Source organism: Balaenoptera borealis (genome assembly GCF_965194805.1).
Source record: "Balaenoptera borealis genome assembly, chromosome: 17".
NCBI classification, from domain to species: domain Eukaryota; kingdom Metazoa; phylum Chordata; class Mammalia; order Artiodactyla; family Balaenopteridae; genus Balaenoptera; species Balaenoptera borealis.
Genome location: NC_138876.1, coordinates 16,034,750 through 16,056,661, shown reverse-complemented (window position 1 = coordinate 16,056,661; position 21,912 = coordinate 16,034,750). Strand labels below are relative to the sequence as shown.

Here is a 21,912-nt window from a genome sequence, read left to right as displayed (position 1 = left end):
ATAGGACATAAAATCCTGTTTCCCTCCTCAGATCTCTCAGGTGTGATTCTAAAGCCATGTGATTTGTTTGGTTGTGTATGGGGGCCCCATTTTATTTTTAAAATGTTTGGTTATTTTAATATAGCGAATGTATTGAGATGTAATTCACATGTCAGATACTTCATCCATTTAAAGTGTGCAATTCTTTTTAGCATCACTTTTCTCATCCGTAAAATGGGGATAACAATACTTCCCCTTGCTGACTATTGTTAAGACTCAATGAGATAAAATTTGCAAAGCATGGCGTAGCTCCCAGCACACAGTAGGTGCTCAATAAGTGGTTGCTATCAGCCAGCCAAAGGCCCGAGGGAAGGGACATGGAATAGGCAAGACTTGAAAGGGTGTGGGCTGAGAAGACGCTGGTCGTGAAGGGCTGTCCAGCAGAGCAGGCCTGGGCGACACCACATTGGCTGGGGGAGAGGGTGTGTGGGCCCTGAGAAGACTGCAGAGCACCGAGACAGCCCTCCTCTCACTTCAGAATCGCCAGGGCTTGCTGAGCTGTCACCATGTCCTAGATAAGATTACAAGCGTCACCCTCTGTGGCCCCTGACCACCAGCTTCCTGGCCCCTCCTCCACTTCCCTGTCAGAAGTGTCTCCAAATTTAATGGGACCTCAGGCTGGTGCTAGGGACCAGAAGTGGCAGCAGCCCAGCCTAGAAGCCAGATGAGCTAAGTTCAGTTCCCAGCTCTGCAGCTTCCTGGCTGGGTGACCTCGGGCAAGTCACTGCACCTCTCTGTTCCTTCATTCACTCACCAGCTATGTAGAGACCTAGCAGATACAGACCAGGCCTGCTGCAGGCGTGGAACAGGATGGGACTCCCTCCTGCAGCTCCACTCAAACTAGGCGGGTAACCGATAACAAACCCAGGGGAGGGAAGGGGGCCTGGGACGGCGCCAGGGTGCCCCTCTCTGGCTCCGCATCTCCACCTCTTCCTGAGCCTGTTCTCCTCAGCTGTGCGAAGGGCCTGTGGCGTCCACCTCACAGGCTGCAGTAAAGGAAGCTGGGAGGCACTGTCCCTCTGTGAGGGAAAGAGCTGAGGTTTTACAACTAGTGTGCAGGGAAGGGGCTCAGGGACGAGGCAGGCCGGAGGGGACACCTCCAGCGTCCGGGGGTCACTGAGCCCACATCTGTTTCCACCCACAGCCTCTCTCCTCATCCTCTGCTCCATCCGGGGGCACCTGTGGAAAACGGAGTCCCCCTGCTTCTGATTCTCAGGCCCTGTCTCCAGCCCTCGGTTGTTTGTAAGAGGCTGAGGTGGGGCTGAGCTCCCCTCCCCAAGTGGCCAAAGCCACCTTATCAGCCTTTGATTCCTTCCCTCGAGAGGGACAAAGGCCTCTGGGCAGCAAGCAAATAAAGCTCAGGGCGGGAGCTCAGCCTAAAACCCTACATCACGCCTCCGACCTTGACCTCTGACCTTGACCAAGCACCACTAGACCGAGTTCACCACCTGGAGGCGAAGGGTGAGGTCTGTGCCTGGGCAGTTGCCCCAGACCCCAGGAGCCAAGCCTGGAGGGAGGGGGTCCACCAAAGCAGAGGAATTCTCGCACTCTTTTTTATTAGGTGAAATTCACGTAACATATATTAACCACTTAAAATGTACAATTCAGAGGCATGTAGTACATTTACAGTGTGTGCAACCATCACCACTATCTAGTTCCAAAACACTTTCATTGCCCCCCAAAGAAACCCCGCACCCATTGGACGGGGAGGAAAAACTTTTTTTTCGGCTACACAGCTTGTGGGACCTTCGTTCCCTGACCAGGGATCGAAACTGTGCTCCCTGCAGTGGAAGCGCAGTGGTCCCGGGCCACCACTGCACCACCAGGGAAGTCCCAGGAAACACTTTTTCCTAATACCCTTCTCGGTTCTCTGGCTGGGGCCCTGTAAAATGGACTGGTGAGAGACAGATTAACAGGAGAAAAGCAAACAAATCTATTTAATACAAGTTTTACGTGACACAGGAGCCTTTAAAAGGAAATGAAGACCCAAAGAAATGGTTAAACCTGAGTGTTTTTATATGAGGTTGGATGAAGAATGGACAGTCATGGAAAAACGTGATAGGACGAAAGGGAAGAGCTAAGGGTAGTTACTGGGGGAAACAGAGCAAGGCCGGTCCATTCGGATCCCTCTGAGTCCCCCTGCCCTTGGAGATAAGGATGCTCCTTTCCTCTGGGTACAGGGAGGGCATCTCTCACATGAGGGCCTTGTGACTGGCTTCAGGGAGAAGGGGGAGGTCAGGGAGAAGGGGGAGGTCAGAGAGTCCTTCCTGAACCTGCTTCTCAAATTCCTTCAGCTCAAAGTAACATCTTCTGTCAGAGCGGCATACATAGACGGGGGGATGGCATATCCACAGCCCCTCCACCACTAAGCGGTCACTTCCCCTTCCCCATCTTTGAGCAACCAGTTGTGCGACTGGCAAGTGGCTTACTTAGCCATTAAGAAGATTTCCATACATTTGAAAAGGACAGAGAAAGAAATTCTGAAAGAAGATGAAGAGGGGGCAGCCTCTTCTCTTATTTTCAATAAGGAGAACTAAGCCTCTCAGTTTTCGTTTGTATTTGCCCTTTGAGCTCATCATGCAGGGGTGGCGTTGCCCCTGGAAGGGGCAGAAGGAAGCATAACCACCTTGCTGAGCTTTGTGCCAGGCCCCGGGCCAGGTGCGATCAGACCTTTAGTAAGGATTTAATCTTTGTGACTTTTTTTTTTTTTTTTTTGCCTTGCCACACGGCATGCGGGATCTTAGCTCCCCAACCAGGATCAAACCCATGCCCCCTGCAGCGGAAGTGCAGAGTCCGAAATGCTGGACCACCAGGGAAGTCCCTTAATCCTCGTGACATTCTGAGGGAGGCATTATTCTTCTAACTGACAGATGGGAACTGAGGCACAGAGAGGGTAGGTGATTGGGTCAGGGTCACCAGCTTCCTTGACTAGGATCTCCAGCTCTCTAGCGCCTGCTGAGGCCAGGCTGAGCTTGATATGGGAGGTACCAGGAGGAGGGTGGCCATGGGCTTGAAGACATACTGGGCCATTCCTGCAACCTGTGGAGAATCCAGCTTCTGGAGGGAGGGCAGGACAACTATAATGTTTTTGCTCTCAACATTCAAAGGTGATCTGTTTGCCAGCCTTTCAGAGGATCTTTTTCCCTGGGACCCTTAGAGCTGTTTCCAATAAAAACAAAAAATCAATCAGAAAAGCCTTCACCCCATCCTTTCAGTACACCTGTCTCTGGGCTTCAGATATTTGGGCCCTTCCCTCTGGTTGCACACAGTTCTCCCAAACTGAAGGGCTCTGTCCGCTTCTCTGGCTGAGCCGCGGGGGTGGGAGTGGGGAGGGTGTGCATTTCAACATTTCAGCTCTTGTTGAGGGTCTTACCCAGCACAGGAGCTGTGCCACATGCTGGGGACACAGAACTCCTCTCTCTCATCAAGAAATGTAGATGAATGACCACAGGGTGTGGTAGGGTGTGTGCTCTAAGATCAGCATGAGCTAAGAAAGTGCTCTGGGGTCAGCCAGGAGGGAACTCCCACTTCTGCTGGCAGGTCCAGGAGGTTGGACTGACGCTTGGAGGATGAAGAAGATTGGGGCGGGGGCGGGGTGCGAAATCAGGCAGCTGGAACAGCATGAGTAACAGCGTGGTATCAGCATGGCCTTCCAACCGGCTCCTGAGTCCACTCCTGCCCTGACCCCTGCTGCCACCCTGGGCTTTACCAGGAACAGAAAGATTTTTAAACACAAACAAGATCAAATCACTTCCATCCTTAAAATCCTTCAATGCATGTCATTGCTCCTAGGGAAAAAAAAAAAAAAAATCCACCTTCTTACCACGGCCGCTGTCTTAGCAGGATTCTTCTTCCCCTCCTCTGTGCTGCAGCCACACTGGCGTCCTCCCAGGTCTTTCATGCCTCAGGGTCTTTACACTCGCTGCTGTTTATTCCCTTCGCTGGACAGCTCAATCCTGTTGTCTTTATCCTGCTAACTCATCTTGCCGAAGGCAGCTTCCAGATCATTCCCTAGAGACCTTTTCTGTGAACTTGTTTAGCCAAGATTTAAGAAAGATGATGTCGGGGCCTGAGCTGGGTCTCTTTTCTTTTCTATTGCTTCCTGGCAGGAAGTACAGTTAATACAGTGCCGGTATGTTTATACATGACCATAAATATTTGTTGAATGAATGGATGTTCATGTTAGGTCCTGGCCATCCAGTATGGCTAGAGGAATACAATTTTTGAAACTGTGCATCACTGTCTATGAAATTGATTTAGTGGATGATCCCCAGAATTCTTCAAAAATGAAATAGGATAGAACAAAAAGAATCAGAGCACACTGAGGTAAAGGACGTTCTGGAGATTGTTGTGAGGTTATGTATGTATCTGTGTATGTGAGTAGGTTACAGTGTATCAGTAAAATGTATTTCTCCAAGAATAGCCAAGATGAGTCTGAAGAAGAACAGGCAGGGCGGACTTGTCCTTCCAGATGGAGCTGTAGTAACCAAGACAATGTGGCATTGGGTGAAGGACACACACAAAGTGACAAATGGAACAGAAGAGAAAGCCCAGACACAGACTCCCACATGACAGGGCATGTCAGAGCAGTGGGGAAAGGTGAAACCAGAAAAAAAAATTCTCCATGTGAAAAGTTGGATTCTACTTCACACATACACACGCACACATGCGTGCACACACACAAAATCACCTAATAGATTAAAAGAACTTAAATGTCAAAAACAAATTTTAAGACTCTTAGTAGAAAATATAGACAAATGTCTTTTTAGACCTTAGGATGAGGATTAGGTGTCTTAACATAGACACCCCTCTGTGTTAAACAGAACACAAAAAAGCATTAACTATAAATGATTGCTAAATCTGACTGTATTACACTTAAGAACTCTGGTTCCCTCAAAGACAGCTCAAAGAATGTGAAAAGTCAGATTACAAACTGGGTGCAGGTTTTCATGATGCCCTGACGAGATTAGTGTCAAGAATCACAATGAACTCCCACAAACCACAAAAGAAACAGCACAATGGAAGTGTGGGCGAGGGGGGAGAGGTGAGAGCAGGCGTTTCACCGGGGAGGAAACACACGAACAGATGTTCAGCATCCTCAGTGATCAGGAAAATGCAAATCAAGGCTAGAATGAGTTACCATTTTATACCTATTCAGCAAAAAAAAAAAAAAAAATTGGGTTGGCCAAAAAGTTCATTTAGGTTTTTCCATAGCATCTTACAGAAAAACCTGAACAAACTTTTTGGCCAGCCAGTAAGAAGCCTGACAAAACAAATAGTGCATTTACAAATTTCTACACTGCTGATGGGATTGCAAATCGGTACAGTGACTTTGGAAAGAGTTTGGCATTTTCTCTAAAGCTGAACATTCACCTAGCTTTATCCAGCAATTCCACTCCTAGGTGTATTTCCAAGAGAAACGGGTCCACAGGACAGTAGAAGACAGGTATAAGAGTGTTCACTGCAGCACTGGTCACAACAGAAAAACCATGGAAACAACCCAAATGCCTATCAATGAGAGAATGCATGAATACACCATGATATAGCCCCCAGTGGAATATCATACAACAGTCAAAGACAAGTGAAGTACAGCAACAAGAGATAACATGGATAAACTGCAATATTTAAGTGAAAAAAAAATCCCCAAAGATTAATCCCCAAAGATATATGTTAAAAACAACTAAAATAGAAATATTTACAGTTGTTCCTCCGCATCTGTGGGGGATTGGTTCTAGCATCCCCACAGATACCAAAATCTGAGGATGCTCAAGTGCCTTATACAAAATGGTGTAGTATTTGCATATAACTTACCCATATCCTCCTGAATACTTTAAATCATCTCTAGATTACTTATAATACCTAATACAATGTAAATACTATGTAAATAGTTGCCAATGGGGCAAATTCAAGTCTTGCCTTTTGAAACTTTCTGGAAAAATTTTTTCTGAATATTTTCCATCTGTGGCTGAATCGTCGGATGCAGAACTCGAGTATACGGAGGGCTGACGGTACTTTCAAGAATACAGAAAACTTTTTTTTACTATAGAAAAAGGAAAGTATGGGAACCATGACACAGGATTCTGGGTGATGATTTCCTCTATTTTGGGGAAACTGAATGGGTTCCTAGGAGGGACCATGTGCTTAGATGCTGGTTATTGTCAAAATGCTAGCTTTTTATTTTAGGTGATGGGTTCATAGGTGCTTATTAGATTATTTAAAATAACTAAGTAAAGGGATTTCCCTGGCGGTCCAGTGGTTAGGACTCTGCACTTTCACTGCCAAGAGCCCGGGTTCAATCCCTGGTCAGGGAACTAAGATCCCACAAGCCGCCTGGCGTGGCCAAAAAATAAAATAAAGCTGCATAAATGTAAATGGGTCATTAACAGATCAATGATGAGAGTGGGTCTTGAGCCAAAAATTATGATTAAATCAATTCTCTGTACTTAAGGGCCAAAAAAGCAATAAAAATAAAATGTAATTCTTACCATGGGTGGTGATGAAAGAAAGTGTAAAAGCTAGAGCACAGGATGAATGGACATGTGGGGTGTAAAGGAGGGACACCCCTGAGCAGTGAGCAGGGTGAGGGGGGTGGCACTCAGGTGGTGCAGGGATACACAAGGGACACAGGGGCACAGAGGGTGCATGGAGACCTGAAAAGCTGCCCGGGCACCTTTGGACCTGCCTTTTTTTTTTTTTGGTGGGGGGGGGGGATGTGGCGGGAAGGATCTTAGTTCCCTGACCAAGGATCGAACCCGTGACCCCTGGAGTGGAAGTGCGGAGCGTCTCAACCACTGGACCGCCAGAGAAGTCCCCTAGACCTGCTTTGTTAAGAAAGCATGCAGTTGCTTGTTCTAATCTAGCCTGATTCCAAAGAACACAGGGCGACTGATTTCTTCGTGTAGCCAAGAGTCCGGCTGTCCCAGAGTTTGCTGCCTTCCCCGTCACCTGGTTGGCCAGAGGCACGGCATGAGCTGCTCACCTCTCTCGGGTGCGTGGGTGGCTCCTGGGCAGGAGGTGAGGTTTAAACAAAGCCTCGCTGTTCTTCCCAGGATCGCTCCAGCCTTGCGTGGGCCCTGCCCTGCCTCACAGGGCAGGGGACTCCAGAAGCTGGGCCCGCCTTCTGGTGGCAAGACATGCCGGCTGGGGGCTGGAGGCTGAGACTCTTGGTTGGGTCCTTTCTGTCCCCCACAGTGACCCTGTCCCCCTCTGACCATGCTGTCCCCATTGCTCCCCACGCCTAGGTCCACAGGATTAGAGACCCAGGAATCTCTAAAATGACGTTCCTGGTGGGTCTTCTGTGCTGCCACCAGGCTTTTTTGCTTGGAGTAGGGTGATGAGGGGAATTTTCCATCAGAGATAGAAAGGAATCTGTTTAAATTAGGGAATCATAAAACGTAACACACAAATGCCTTGAACATTTTGTTTCCATATAAAACGTGTAAATAGAGGGAAGGCCAAGGCCTCTGCTTAAAGGCGGCCTCCCGTGGGTGTCTGGGCAAGCCCACTGATGTGGCATCTTTCCTCCTGTGGGCTCACCCTGTGTTCTCCTTTCCATCCCCAAAGAGCATAGGACTCTCCCTCCCACTCGCACCCCTCCCGGCCCATTTGCCTGAAAACTGGGCTACACCCTTTAGCTTTTCATGGAAATACAGCCCTTCCTTCCAAGGAGCAGCCCCAGACTGCTAAGCTATTTGGTTAGAAGAGGCAGGTGTCACACCTGTCACAGGTGGAGCCACTAAGGCCCCAGCAGCTGGGTGACTCACGTCAGCACAGAACTGGGGACACTGGCACTCGGCCCCTTTGTGCCTCCACAGGGATCTTCTAAGGGCCATAATCTGAGCACCGGGAGGGAACACTGACCGGAGGCCCGGATTCACTCTGCATCTTAACTACTCCCCTGCAAACCTTTGCTGGTCTCTGAGCTTCAGTTCTCCCATCTGTGGGAGGGGATAACCGGCGTTCTGGCCCGGGTGGAAGGAGCCGGCGCGGAGGAGCGGTGGGCACGCGTTCGTGACCCTGCGGGAGCAGGGTGCCCGAGGCCCCCCCATCCCCGCCGCTCACTCTCTCCTCTCGCCTCCAGCTTCACCTGGCTCTGTGGACACGTGCACAGGAACATCCTCTCCAAGTTCACGGGCCAGGCGGTGGGGCTGTTTGACGAGGAGTTCCGCCACCTCTACGCCTCCTCCAAGCCCGTGATGGGCCTCAAGTCGCCCGGGCTGGCCGCCCCCCTCCAGCCCAGAGTGGCCCCCAGCCCCCGAGCCGGCCGCCTCAGCGGCAGCAGCCACTCCACCAGCGACCGCGCGTCCTCCAACCCCTTCAGCAGCCTGTCGACAGGCAGCAACCCCCAGAACCGGAGTCTGTCCACGTCCTCGGGGCCCGGCAGCCCCCTGGCCCCAAACCCACCTCTGGCCCCCAGGTTCCAGCCCTATCACGGCCCCTGGGGGGCCCTGACCTCACAGGCCCACTTCTCCCCGAGGCCCCATGATGGCCTGTCTGTTCCCTACAGCAACCTCAACGGCTACAGGCCTCTGCGGCTGCAGGTCGAGCAGCTTGGCCTGGTGCCCAGGGTGGCCCACACCCGGAGGCCCTTTCCACAGGCCTTCCTGAATTTCTGAAGGGTCCCTTCCTCCAGCTCACCTCCCCAGGGCCAAAGCTGGGCATTCCTGGATTTTCTGGCTCAAGGACCCCACTTTAACCAGTGGCCCTTCGAACTAAAGGCACTTGGAAGAAACCGTTGCCTGTGTTTGAATGTTCCCAGGCCTCAGACCGTTCGTTTGCTGACCCCCACACTTCCCTTGGTTCCCCTCTCTAGTACGGCCTATGCAGCACATTCCAGAAGTTTCCAGGGAGGTGGGGGGCAGGGAGCTAGAGAACAAAATCATGAAAATAGAGCCCCATTCTCCAAAGAGCAGCCAGTGCTTTCATATTAACATTTTCCGAATCTCTGTAATGTGACAAGTGGCTGATGCAGCCCAAGTTTTACATATGGGTAAACTGAGGCCTGAGAGGCAGGGGGTGGGTGTGACCAAGGTACTCCTGTGTGTCCCAGTGCCCAGGGATGGTCCGCTCCCCAGAGATTCTGGACAGATTCAGGAGAAAGTATGGGGACATTCTAGATGTTTCTGGGAGGGGAGGGAAACTCCTCCTCCCTTGCAGAGCATAATACTAGAGTATCCCTGGCCCGATGAATTAGGGATGAGGCCCCAGAACCTGCCACTGTAAGTTGTGTGTGGCTGATTGAAAGTGTGGCCACCAAGGGTGGAGCAAACCAAGGCATCTAGGGGATGGAGATGGACAAGGCAGTTTGGCAGCTCAGGTTTTTGCTCTGAAGAGCCTTGGGCTGGCCTGGAGGTCCCTGGAGTCTGGGCTGGATCCCAGGGGCTTGAGTTGTCAGATCTGGGAATGGCCCTGCAGTGGTGCTTCAGGCAGCCTTGAGCAACCAATGAGGACCCCGCATTGACCTTGCAGCCCCTAGATGTAGTCAGCTACCTCCAGATCCAGGCCCCTCTACCTGGCTTGTTGACGTCCTGCAGCAGGAATGCTGGGCTGTCACCCTCACCAGCACCCAGTCCCATCATTCTTTCCTTCTCAGAGTCACAGCACATCCTGGTTGTTCCTGGGGTGGTAATAGATCCTGAGGGCACAGCCTTGCTGGGGTAGAAAGAAGAACACAGGATGCTTAGGGAGCACAAAGGAGGGCCAGCCAGCCCATTTTGGGGAGGCCAGAGGACACTTCCCAGAGAAGTGACAGGTAACCCAAGACCTAAGGAACAAGGCTGTATGGCTGGGGGGAGGGATGCGACCCGGGCTGTTTCAGTCCAAGAGAAGCAGGGGCAAAAGCCCCACACACGTCTTGGGGTTTCCATGTCCTCCCCCGCCACCAAGTCGTCTCAGCAAATGTCTTCCTGTTGCCCTTCTCCGGCTCAGAAGCTTTGCCTTTGCTGCAGAGGCTGGGAGGCCAATCCCTCCTCCTGGTGGCCTCTGACTCCTGACGCACACGGCATCCCGAGTGGCGCTCTGCAGGGGGCATCTCCCTGCAGCCCAGCCCTGTCTGTGCTTGTCCAACACTCCTGGCAGAGGCAGAGGCATCTTTGCTTTTGTTTTAAACTGTATTTCTGTCCTCACTTCACCTTTTTCTTCCTTAGTTCCTGAAAATCCAACAATAACAACAAAAGCCCTTTGGTTGCTGAAGGTTTTTTTTTTTTTTAATAAATTTATTTATTTATTTATTTATTTATTTTTGGCTGCGTTGGGTCTTTGTCGCTGCACGTGGGCTTTCTCTAGTTGCGGCGAGCAGGGGCTACTCTTCGTTGCGGTGCGCAGGCTTCTCATTACGGTGGCTTCTCTTGTTGTGGAGCACGGGCTCTAGGCGCGCGGGCTTCAGTAGCTGTGGCACGTTGGCTTCAGTAGTTGTGGCTCGCGGGCTCTAGAGCGCAGGCTTCAGTAGTTGTGGCGCATGGGCTTAGTTGCTCCGCGGCATGTGGGATCGTCCCGGACCAGGGCTCGAACCCGTGTCCCCTGCATTGGCAGGCGGATTCTTAACCACTGCGCCCCAGGGAAGCCCCTCCTGAAGGTTTTTTAAGCCCCAGTCCTGATGACCGCTGTCATGATGTTAGAATGACCAGGGCTGTGGAGTGTCCTAAGCTTGATTTCACAGCCTGACGAGAAAGCTTTGGGAAGGTAAAGCTTGCTGGGGTGCCAAGAGCTCCACAGACGGGCTCTGCCCCTGCGTCCGGCTCAGTCTGGGTGGACAGGGGGGCCTGCAGCCAGAACAAGCCCTCCTCCTCCACCGGCCAGTTTCCCCTCTGCAGTCGTCTTAGGGGTTTGTGAGTATTGTTTTTCCTCCTCTGAGCACCTTGTCACTTCCTCGTGATCCCAGCCGGCTGGGAAGTTAGGTGTGGGTTGCTTTGGCCAGTGGAATGCGAGCGGAAGTGTTGAGGACTGCTTCCAGGCTTTTAAGCACTTGGGTGCAGATGGCCTTACCTCAAGATGGAGCCCCTTTCACCAGCCCAGGTTTCTAAGAGCCTACAAAGAACAGGACATGCTTACCGCACTGACCTGCACTGGCTAAGTGGTATGAGCAAGAAATAAACTTTTGCTGTTTCTTACTGCACCATGATCCAGCCTAGCCTCACTGAGAAAATCTCGGGACCCACTGATGTGAGGCTGGGCCGTTCCTTTGTGGGACTGGACTCTCCAGGGCCCCCAGCCTTGGGCTCTTGTCCCAAAACACCATTTCCACCAGGGGACTACGTGGCTTTTACACACCTGGCAAGGCAGTGCTTGAAAGCCAAAGCCAAGTCCTTATCCAAGTTTCCAATCCTCCCAAACCCAGTTTTGCCCCAGCTTTAATTCTGCTCCAGGCGGGACTCACACCTGCACCTGCCTTGGCAGGCCTGCTTGCTGGGGGCCGTCCTGAGACGTACAGAGTCTCTCCTACAGTGTGAAATTCAGTGACAGCAGTGGAGTGCCCACCGTGTGCCAAACAGATTTCAGCAACAGGCAAAGAGACCCAGCCTCGCATCTGTCCTGGAGAACGCCAGAGTCAGCTGGGGGCGGCACCCATGAGAACCACCACCGTGAAAAACACGAGAGAATGCGAATTCCCTGGTGGTCCAGTGGTGAGGACTCCGCGGTCTCACTGCCGAGGGCCCGGGTTCGATCCCTGGATGGGGAACTAAGATCCCACAAGCTGCGTGAGGCGCAGCCAAAAAATAAAAGAACGTGAGAGAATGAAAGAAATTGTATGATGGTCATGTTCAGGGGGGGACACGGTGGAAACACAGTCCCCAACCAGGGATCAGGGATCCTATTACCCACCTGTACGGTTATCAGCCAGGACTGGGGTGTTGACTGGAATGACCATCCCTTCCCCCCAGGCCTCCCTCTCCTAGAAATGATCTGTGGCATTCACTTGGTCCTCACCAGACACTGATCTCTTATCTCCCTATCTGTCTGGTAAGAGGCCGAGGGCATCTCTGCAGGCCCCCCATGGATGGTCCCGCACACAATGGTTGCTAACTGACTGGTCAAGGAGCTTTGCTCCTGAGGGGGTCAAACATTCAGACACCCCAGGATGACCTGCGCTCCCCCTCACCTTGACCTGGGCTCCCTGCCTCTACTCTGCTGGCCCTGCTGGCCTGGCCTAGAAGCGCCACAGCCGCATCTTCAGCATCTTCACGTGCTTCATTTTCTGGACTCGGTCCAAAAAGCTGTTGGACACAGAGAAACTGTCACTCACTTTCTCAGCTTCCTCCTGAAGAGCGTATTTGTGTCAGAAAAACTGTCATCAGAGAATGTAAATATTGCAGACACATGTACGAGTATAAACGACCTTTTTTCCTGGTTGTTCACTGCATATCCACTGAGATAGACATGCTGCCTCCCAGGGGCTCCATACTTCACTCCTCTGCAGGGTGTGGTGAGTGAGGGTGTCCACGCGATGATGCGCCAGGCTGAGTGGACAGAGAGGCCCAGAGGAGGTGGCCGCAGCATGAGGCTGCAGTGTGTGCACAAGGTCAAACGTGAGGGGAGGTTGGAATCCAGCGCTCACAAGCGTGCTTGCCAAGGCCACCTTCCTCCACTGCCTGCTCACCGCACCAGGCAAATTCACACAGACACCTTCTAGGCTGGTGGGCTGGGCTCTGAGAACAGAGTTTCTAGACGCACCCACTGAAATGTTTGCTAACGAGGAACCCCCAAGCTCTCTGAACCTCATTTTCCCTGTGATCTTGAAGAGCACAAGCCAGGCCTCTCCCCTGACTTTTCAGAAATGGTGAGGACCTGTCCATTTGGGCTGCTATAACAAAATACCAAAGACTGGGTGGCTTATAAACCACAGACGTTTCTCACAGTTCTGGAGGCTGGAAGTCCAAGACCAAGGTGTCAGCAGGATTGGCTTCTCCTGAGGCCTCTCTCCTTGGCTTGCAGATGGTCATCCTCTTGCTGTGTGCTTACGTTGTCTTTCCTCTGTCCATATGCATCCCTAGTGTCTTTTTTTGTGTGTCCAAATTTCTTTTCCTTATAAGGACACCAGTCAAATTGGATTACGAACTTAAGGAGATGAAGCTGACAAACTATGGACTTTTGATGGTTTATTTTATGTGTCAACTTGACTGGACCATGGGGTGCCCATGTATTTGGCTGAACATTATTCTGGGTGTTTCTGTGCGGGTGTTTTTGGATGAGATAAACATTTAAAATGGTAGTGTAAGTAAAGCAGATTGCCCTTGTTAATGTGGGTAGGCCTCCCCAATCAGCTGAAGACCTGAATACAACAAAAAGGCTTACTCTCCCCCAGGTAAAAGAGAATTCCTCCTGCCTGACTGCCTCTGAACTGGGACATAGGTTTTTCCTGCCATCAGACTCAAACTGAAACACTGGCTCTTCCTGGGGCTTGAACCTGCTGGTCTTTGTAACTAGACCACTGGCTCTCCTGGGTCTCCAACTTGCCGACTCAACCTGTAGGTCTTGGAACTTGTCAGCTTCCATAACCGTGTGAGCCAATTCCTCATAATAAATCTCTCTGTACATAAGTAGCTATAGATATAAACAGATAATATAGATACAGAGATGCAGATACAGATACAGCTGTAGATACACACATCCTATTGGTTCTGTTTCTCTGGAGATTCCTGACTAATACAGATTTTGGTGCCAGGAGCTTAAAGGTCTTATCTCCTAATACGGTCATATTCTGAGGTACTGGGTTAGGGCTTCAACGTATGCCTTTTAGGGGAACACAATGCAGGCATAAGAGGCAGGCCTCCCACGTCGGCCCACGTGGCCAGAGGAGCCCCGGCTCTGTACACCCACCTGCAGCTGCTCGCTCTCCGCCCCCGCACACTCCCCGGCCCCGCTGCAGGACAGCAGACACCTGCGTCACCTCAGCTGGGCCTCCGGAGATGGCCCTTCTCGATACAAACTGCTCCCCTCTACCAGCAGAGCCAGTGCTTGCTTCTGGTGGCCGGCCGTTCTTCGAGAATGGTGGCCCTAAAGTGGAAAGGCCCCAGGGCCGGCTCCCCGATTTTTCCCCCCAACGCCCACAGTTGTGCTGTCCTCCCAGCGCAGCTCCTGTGAGAGGCGCGCGAGCACTGCTGCTCTGGGAGCCCTCCCTGTGGGCACGGTATGAAGCAGCATCCAGCGCAGAGTCCCCTGGCTGAATGATTCTATCCCCCGTCCTTGGAGGCCAGCCCTGGCTTCCATTCCCAAAGGGCCTGAATTCATGTATTTAACCACACACTTGCCCCCCCACCCTGTCCCCCAGTATGCCAGGGGCTGGGCAGCCCGCGTGGGTGGAAACAGCGGTGTCCCAGCTCCCAGAGGGCTTATGTGATGGTGCCAAGAGCCTCCCTGCCTCCAGCGTTTGCAGTTCCCTGATCGGTGGTTTGCTGGGTCTACAAGCGAATGAGGGCGAAGGAGAGACGGAGCTGAGACCTGAAAGTGAGGAGGACTCACCTGCGCACAAGGCAGGAGGGGCAGTGGGCAAAGCTGTCAAGAGTTTGGCCTTTTCTAGGTGGGAAAGCCCTTCAGGGTAACAAACTCTGCAACAGTGTGAATTCCCCAAAGCGTTGGGACATCTCGGTGACTTGAGTTCACCTCCACCCTCCACGTTAGTGCTCGTTATCTCCTAGACCCAGAAAACACATATTGCACAAAGCTGAAAGGTTGTTTAACACGCAGGAAGTGAAACCAGCATTATCAGCTTAAAGCACAACCCTAAACCATCCATTCCGGGGCTCAGAGACTTTTCATAGCTCAGTATATCCCACGCCAAGTCAAGTTCCCTACCAGGCACTCAAGATCATCCAGAATTTGATGCTGGTTTACCTGCCCAGCCTCATTACCCACCACATCACTTCACACCCGCTAACCTGGATGAACAGCCTTCATGTCCTCCAGGCCTTGGCTGCTCTCATCCCTCGACTGCGAAACCTCGCAGGCCTGCCTTCCATTCTCTGCCGAGTCTGCTACAAACCATCCCCCTCAGCAGGTCCAGCTCAGATGTTACCACCTTCATGAAAACCCCCTTCCTCTGCACTCCTGCGCTGTCAAGTCCTCCCTCCTGACCCTTATTTGCCACTTATGTGGATGTCCTATTACGCCTACTAGAGATGGAAGCTCCTTGAAAATAGGTGTTGTCCAATATGCATAAAATGGATAACTAATAAGAACCTGCTGTATAAAAAAATAAATTAAATTAAAAAAAAAAAAAGATGAGTTTCTCAAGCTTTTTCAGTCCATGATACCAAGCCAAGGCCCTTCCACAAACTTGGGCTCTATTAGATGACTTGCCAGAGACAGAATTATGAATTCCTGGTAATTACTAATGAAATCAGAAATGAAGTCCTTACCATTTGATTCAAGTCATTCCAATTCTGAAGACTAACACCAGTTATAAGAACAGATCAATGATATTCTGAAACTTTGTTTTTTTAAAAAAACAAAACCAAAAAAACCTCAGTTACTAGGAGAAAACTGATCCCCTTTAGCCATGCAAAGCATGAGAAACGACCTTAAGTCCTTGGTTCTCTGTCAACCTTACTGTTCTCTAGCACACCTAGCAGTCTTTGTTCATAGCAAAGCTTAGACTCTTTACTTACAATCTCTCTCTCACCTGTGGATCACACCTGAGTAGGAAAACTTTTGCACCTTTTGTTTAGGATAAAGCAATTCTGTGGTCTTTCTCCCTAGGGATTCCATTCAAAGTCTCATCTCCCTCCAGCTTCTATAGAGATTGCCTTACTGTCAGTAAAATCATTCAGCTTTTGCCCTGGGTTGATTATGTATCAAGGGCTATGTTTGCTGATTCAGAGATAAAGGAGACATTGTCACTATCCTCATGTAGCACACTACCTAATGAAAAGGACAGAAAAGTTAAACGTGTCACAGGTGGAATGTCACAGGTAAGCACAGGGTACTAAGGGGGCACGTAGAAAGGGATCCAAGCTGAGACTTAGAGAGACAGGAAGTATTCTGGAGAAAGGTGATGCCTAAAATAAATTCTAAAAAAAAAAAAAAATAGGTGTTGTGTCTTATCTTTGATATCTCCTACAACGATGCTGTATCAAGGTTTTACAAAAGAATGTCATTTAAAAAAGAAATAGCCTTCTGAGACACAATGTCTTATTCTAAAACCAAGATTGAAAGGACCCAAGTGGTCCATACCAGGATTCTTTGGTTGCAAGTAGCAGATACTGAAACTAGCTCAAGCAATCTTAATTTATGGGTAGGTTACTTTGTATATTGGTTTCCAATGGCGGCTATAACAAATGACCACAAACATCATGGCATAAAACAACACAAATGTATCACCTTATAGTTTCTAGTTCAGAATTCCCACATTGGTTTCACTGGACTAAAATCAAGGTGTCAGCAGGGCTGTGTTCCCCCCTGGACACCCTAGGAGAGAATCTGTTTCCTTGCCTTTTCTAACTTCTACAGGCCGCCTGCACTCCTTGGCCCATGGCCTCTTCCTCCATCTTCAAAGCCAGCCGCACAGCATCTCTCTGACCCTGACCCACTCCTTCTGCCTCCGTGTGATGGTTAATTTTATGTCAACTTGACTGGCTGAGGGATGCCCAGATAACTGGTAAAACATTATTTTGGGTGTGTCTTGAGACTGTTTCTGAAGGAGATTAGCATTTGAGCTGGTGAATTAAGTAAGATCACCCTCCCCAGTGCAGGTGGGAATCATCCATTTGTCAAAGGTTTGAATGGAACAAAAAGGCAGAGGAAGGATGAATTTGCGCTCTCTGCTTGAGCTGGGACATCTACCTTCTGCCCTTGGACATCGGCACTCCTGGTTCTCGGGCTTTTGGACTCAGATCAAGACTTATACCATCAGCCCCCTGATTTTCAGGCCTTCAGACTTCAACTGAATGGTATCATTGGTTTTCCCCGTTCTCCAGCTTGCAGAAGACAGCTGGTGGGACTTCTTGGCCTCCATAACCACTTGAGCTAATTCCTATACAAAATCTCCTCTCACATATATCTGTATCAGACCTATTGGGTCTGTTTCTCTGGCAAGTCCTAATACACTCCATCTTCCATTTGCTAAGATCTCAGTGACTACACTGGGCTCACCTGGATAATACTCTCTATTTTAAGGTCAGTTGATAAGCAACCTTAACTCCCCTTTGCATTGTAACCTAACATATTCACAGGTTAGGACACCCTGGGGGATCAGGACAGCTTCGGGAGTCATTATTCTGCCTACCTCACTCCAGGTGTTTCGTGGAGGTCTCAGCCAAGACTGTAGCTGGGCCTAGAGAACAGGAAGGACCTGGAATCAGGAGGCAGCAGAGCAGAGACTGTCCCTCTGCCCCTTTCTGGGCATCTCTTTCATTCTCTTTCTGCAGACCTGCTCTATCCCCCAGTCCATTTGGCAAACACAGCCATGCCCCGGTTTTGACCCAGTTTCAGACACGAGAAGACTCATTTCTACATCTCTAGGGGAGATTCTGATTGGCTCAGCTTAGGTCAGGTAAACCCTGCTTCCTCTCTCCCATCATTAGGGTCAGTGAAGACAAATATGGCTGCCAGGTTCCCAGAGATGGGGGGCAGGGTGGTCGTCAGCTCAAGGGCTGAGCAGACACAACATCAAAGTTTTAGGTGACCAAGTCATTCTGTACCGAGGAAGGAGGAAAAGATAAGGAACAGTGAGCCCCAAGCAGACAAATGCCTGTCCTTTTTCTCTGACCTCATTAGCAAAGTCACCTGGTGGACACACTTCGATCACAAAGACAGGACTGGAGCAGCCCTAGGCTGCCCCTCATCAGGACCACTGTTTCTCAAGCTTTGGATTCTTTTGTATAATCCTCTCTGGTTTTTGTTTGCTTGTTTGTTTTCATGATTAAGACCTTGGAAAGTCGTGTATAAACTACTTTTATAGACGAAATTTCAAAAGCACTAGAAAGCTGCTATTTAAAATAATCATTTTTATAAACAGCGGCCTTGGATTTGTTTCAGAGAGATTTCTACCCTAGGTTTTCCCAAAATGAAGCACATCTTTGTTGAATGTGGTACCTCACAGGCGGGGGAGGGGGGGGGCACCTGTGGCGCTGGCAGTGGAGCTCTGTAGGCACTGGCTGTTGGCTCAGCGGGCTTCAGGCTGTCTCTTCAAGTGCCTGGGGCTCCAGGAAAGCAGCACTGGGCAGAAGTCACGGCATGTCCAGGAAGCTGAGCTCCGCCATGAAGGGGCAAACCAGAGACACAGTCCCGGAGCTTATGAGCTAGCGAGGAGGATTCATACAAAGAATATTCAATTACGATTCCATTAAGCACCTTGCGGGGGGAATAAAAAAGCAGGCGCTCTGACATTTAAAGGGGGGACCTGAGCAAGTCTGGACTCAGAATCACCTTGTCTGAGAGTGACCTTTGAGCTGGGATCTGTAGGAAGGGCAAGTTTATGGCAGGGTTGAGGGACCACAGGGAGGAGTGTTCCAAGTAAAGGTAACTGGATGGGCATAGGGCTTGGGTGGGAGGACACTTGCCGAGTTCAAAGACATGAGAAGAAACCAGAGTGAGCTGGGGTGAAGTGGGCCGGGGCCAGACCACACGGGGCCTCCCAGGCCTCGGGGAAATCACTGAAGGACTCTGAGAGCAATCTTTATTTGTATAAGATCTCTTTGGCTATAGTATAAGATTGCAGGGGTGTAAGAATATAAAAGACAAAGGACTCTCACCAGCTCAAATTCTGGGCATGGCCACCCCCCCTTGGGAGAAAACACTGAAGACAGGCCTTTTGAGTCACGAGAGGCAAGAATTGCCCTTGGGTCCCACCCCACCTACTGGAGGGCAGACAGACATCTCTGTGCTTCACATTTGCTCACCTTCTGAGTGATTCATTCATCAACAAGAGGGTGGGGTTACGAGGCAGGCTCAAGACTTCTTTACCATAATCATTGCTCAGTTAATTACCTTCACCATCTGTGCTGGAAATGATCAAGATGACTTGTGTGTGATGACACCCAGAGATGCCCATTCTTCCTGGGTTGCCCTTTCCTGCCCTGCGTTACAGCTGGGGTATCGAGGTACAGGAGGCTGGGTTCTCAGGTGGGTAGACGCGCTGCTGCCAGGAGAGTGAGGTGGGGCGGGAGTGAGGGTGTGGGCAGATCCACGGGGACCACTCAGCGGTGCACGACAGCATTGATAGTGGGTCTGGGAGGAAAGCCAAGGGGCTGCAAGCTAAAAGTCTGGGCAAAGTTAGAAGGGCACTAGGATTAGACGGGAAACCTAGAGAAGCTAAGAGAGAAAAGGGCATATCCAGGAGGCCTAGATGAACGGGAGGAAGGGGTTTCAGCTACAGAAAGAGAAATGGGCAACGTTTCTGAGTGGACTGCCTCAGCACTGTCAGACCTTTGGGGCATTAACCTTTTGTGCAAACAAAGACGCTGGCCAATTAATTCAGTGATTCTGCTCCACAAACATTTGGCCAGATGCCAGGTGTTCCGCCCTCGGGATACAAATATGAACAAGACAGTCCTAGTCCCTGAGTTTACAAAGTTTAAAGCGTCTCATGGAAAACAAACAGGCTATGACAAGACAGCATAATAAGGGCCAATACAGGGGTCAAAGAGCAGGGAAGGAACACAGCGCGAAACCTACCACCACTTGGGGATCAAGATTTCTGGAAGCTGAAACCAGGTGGAGACCTGTGAGCCGAATACGAATTAGCCACATGAGGGCAGTGGGTGGGGAGAGGTTACAGGCTGAGTTGCTGGCCTGAAAGCCTAAAGGTGACAAATAGGGCACATTCAAAGGTTGGGAGTGGGGAAAGACAAAGACGAGAAGCCCCTGGGAGCCAAAGGCTGTGTCGTGAGGGGCTTGGCAACCACGGTCCCTGTGGGCTCTATCCTGCAGGCCACCCACAACTAGACCATAAACTCCACAGTAACCAGTGTCTCCATGGCAACCACACAATGCCTGTCCCCTAACAGGACCCAGTAAGTGATTATTAATGACTCAATGAAGGGATGGGGGGCAGTGGGGAGCGGTGAAGGGGTTTCCATACTTTTTAATGGTTCCTAAAAACTGAAATGCCTGTTAAATATACAAAGTCTTTTGTTTCACATTAGAGATAAATGACTAAACCTGCAATTGCTAGTCATGTTCTCACTCATACTAAAAGTCTCAAACTATAAACAAAACCAGACCTTTGTCTGTTTTGGGAAGGGGCCTGGGAAAGGGAGAAACGAGCTGGTGAAGTGGATGGGAAATCCTGATGACTTCACCTTTTTGCCCAGGGTTGGAATTTTCTTCCCTCTACTGAGAAAAAAAAAATTAAAAGCTGTGTGGGACTACCGGGCATATACCCTGAGAAAACCATAATTCAAAAAGAGTCATGTACTACAATGTTCACTGCAGCTCTATTTACAATAGCCAGGACATGGAAGCAACCTAAGTGTCCATCGACAGATGAATGGATAAAGATGTGGCACATATATACGATGGAATATTACTCAGCCATAAAAAGAAACGAAATTGAGTTATTTGTAGTGAGGTGGATGGACCTAGACTCTGTCATACAGAGTGAAGTCAGAAAGAGAAAAACAAATACCGTATGCTAACACATATATATGGAATCTAAAAAAAAAGTCATGAAGAACCTAGAGGCAAGACAGGAATAAAGACACAGACCTACAAGAGAATGGACTTGAGGATACTGGGAGGGGGAAGGGTAAGCTGTGACAAAGTGGGAGAGTGGCATGGACATACATACACTACCAAATGTAAAACAGATAGCTAGTGGGAAGCAGCCACATAGCACAGGGAGATCAGCTCGGTGCTCTATAACCACCTAGAGGGGTGGGATAGGGAGGGTGGGAGGGAGACGCAAGAGGGAGGAGATATGGGGATATATGTATATGTATAGCTGATTCAGTTTGTTATAAAGCAGAAACTAACACACCACTGTAAAGCAATTATACTCCAATAAAGATGTTAAAAAAAAGAATATAACATTGAAATGTAATTATAATAATTTACAAAGGCATAAACATTTTTAAAGAAAATAAAATATTAACCATGGGGGGAAAAAAAAGCTATGTGGGACAACACCTGACGAAGTTTTTGGTCTATTACTAAATTTCACTTCTCATAAGGGAGCTCTTCCACCCGGATAATTCAAGTAAGCCTTTTGCATTTGAAGATGATGTTATACTGATTATAATCTGTGTGGCTAAAAGGAGAGGATAATCACCTGAGACAGAGCTCCATGGGTCTCGTGTTTCTGTACATCTTGTGAGCAAGGAAGGCACTTACAGCCCTTCATTCCAGACTATCTTCTCAACGATGCTTGCAAAGCAAACAGCCTTAAAAAAGAGAGAGTGTTCTCCCCTGGAGCACAGGGCAGGCCTGCTTACTGTTCATTATAAAGGATCTGCATCTCCTAAGCTCAGGGTTCCTCTCCTATAACGCACCCCACTGCACGTACACTCTTTCGTTTGGGCTCATATGTGTCACCTGCCCTGGGACTTGGAGGCAAAGGAACTGATACAAATATGCTGAAGCTTATCCTGTTCCCTGGGCCACAAGTAATCAAGTCTCCTGCAGCACCTATGACACTGGCAGGTTAATGCGTGGGCTGACAGGTGTGGTCAAGTCTCAGAGCCTTCGCAGACCTCGACACACCCTTCCTGGAAATGGTTTACCATCACACTGCAGCATTCTTGGTCATTCCTGATGAATTCACCTAAACAACGTAGATACTTACATCGCTGATTATAATACAATAACTGTTTTAAAAGACAATAAAATCTGTAAGTCTCTTTTATACACTTTCCCAACAGATTATCTTCTAAAGGGGCAGTAGGCCTCACGTAAGTGAATGACAAAAATCTAAAAAGAAAACAAAAAACCAAAAAACCGAAC

At 49.7% G+C, this 21,912-nt stretch overlaps 1 protein-coding gene across 2 annotated transcripts in view; it reads left to right on the top strand.

Annotated features, from left to right (window-relative positions):
• FAM83A (family with sequence similarity 83 member A) overlaps window positions 1-21,848 on the top strand; it is a gene marked incomplete at its 5' end in the record, with an annotated part of 34,406 nt that extends 12,558 nt beyond the window's left edge. For both annotated transcript variants that reach the window (XM_082363098.1, XM_082363097.1), the window contains one exon: window positions 8,120-21,848. In XM_082363098.1, coding sequence (XP_082219224.1) covers window positions 8,120-8,654 — 535 coding nt within the window. In that variant the 3' untranslated portion in view covers window positions 8,655-21,848. The remainder of the gene's footprint in view (window positions 1-8,119) is intronic.
• Window positions 21,849-21,912: the final 64 nt, after the last annotated feature.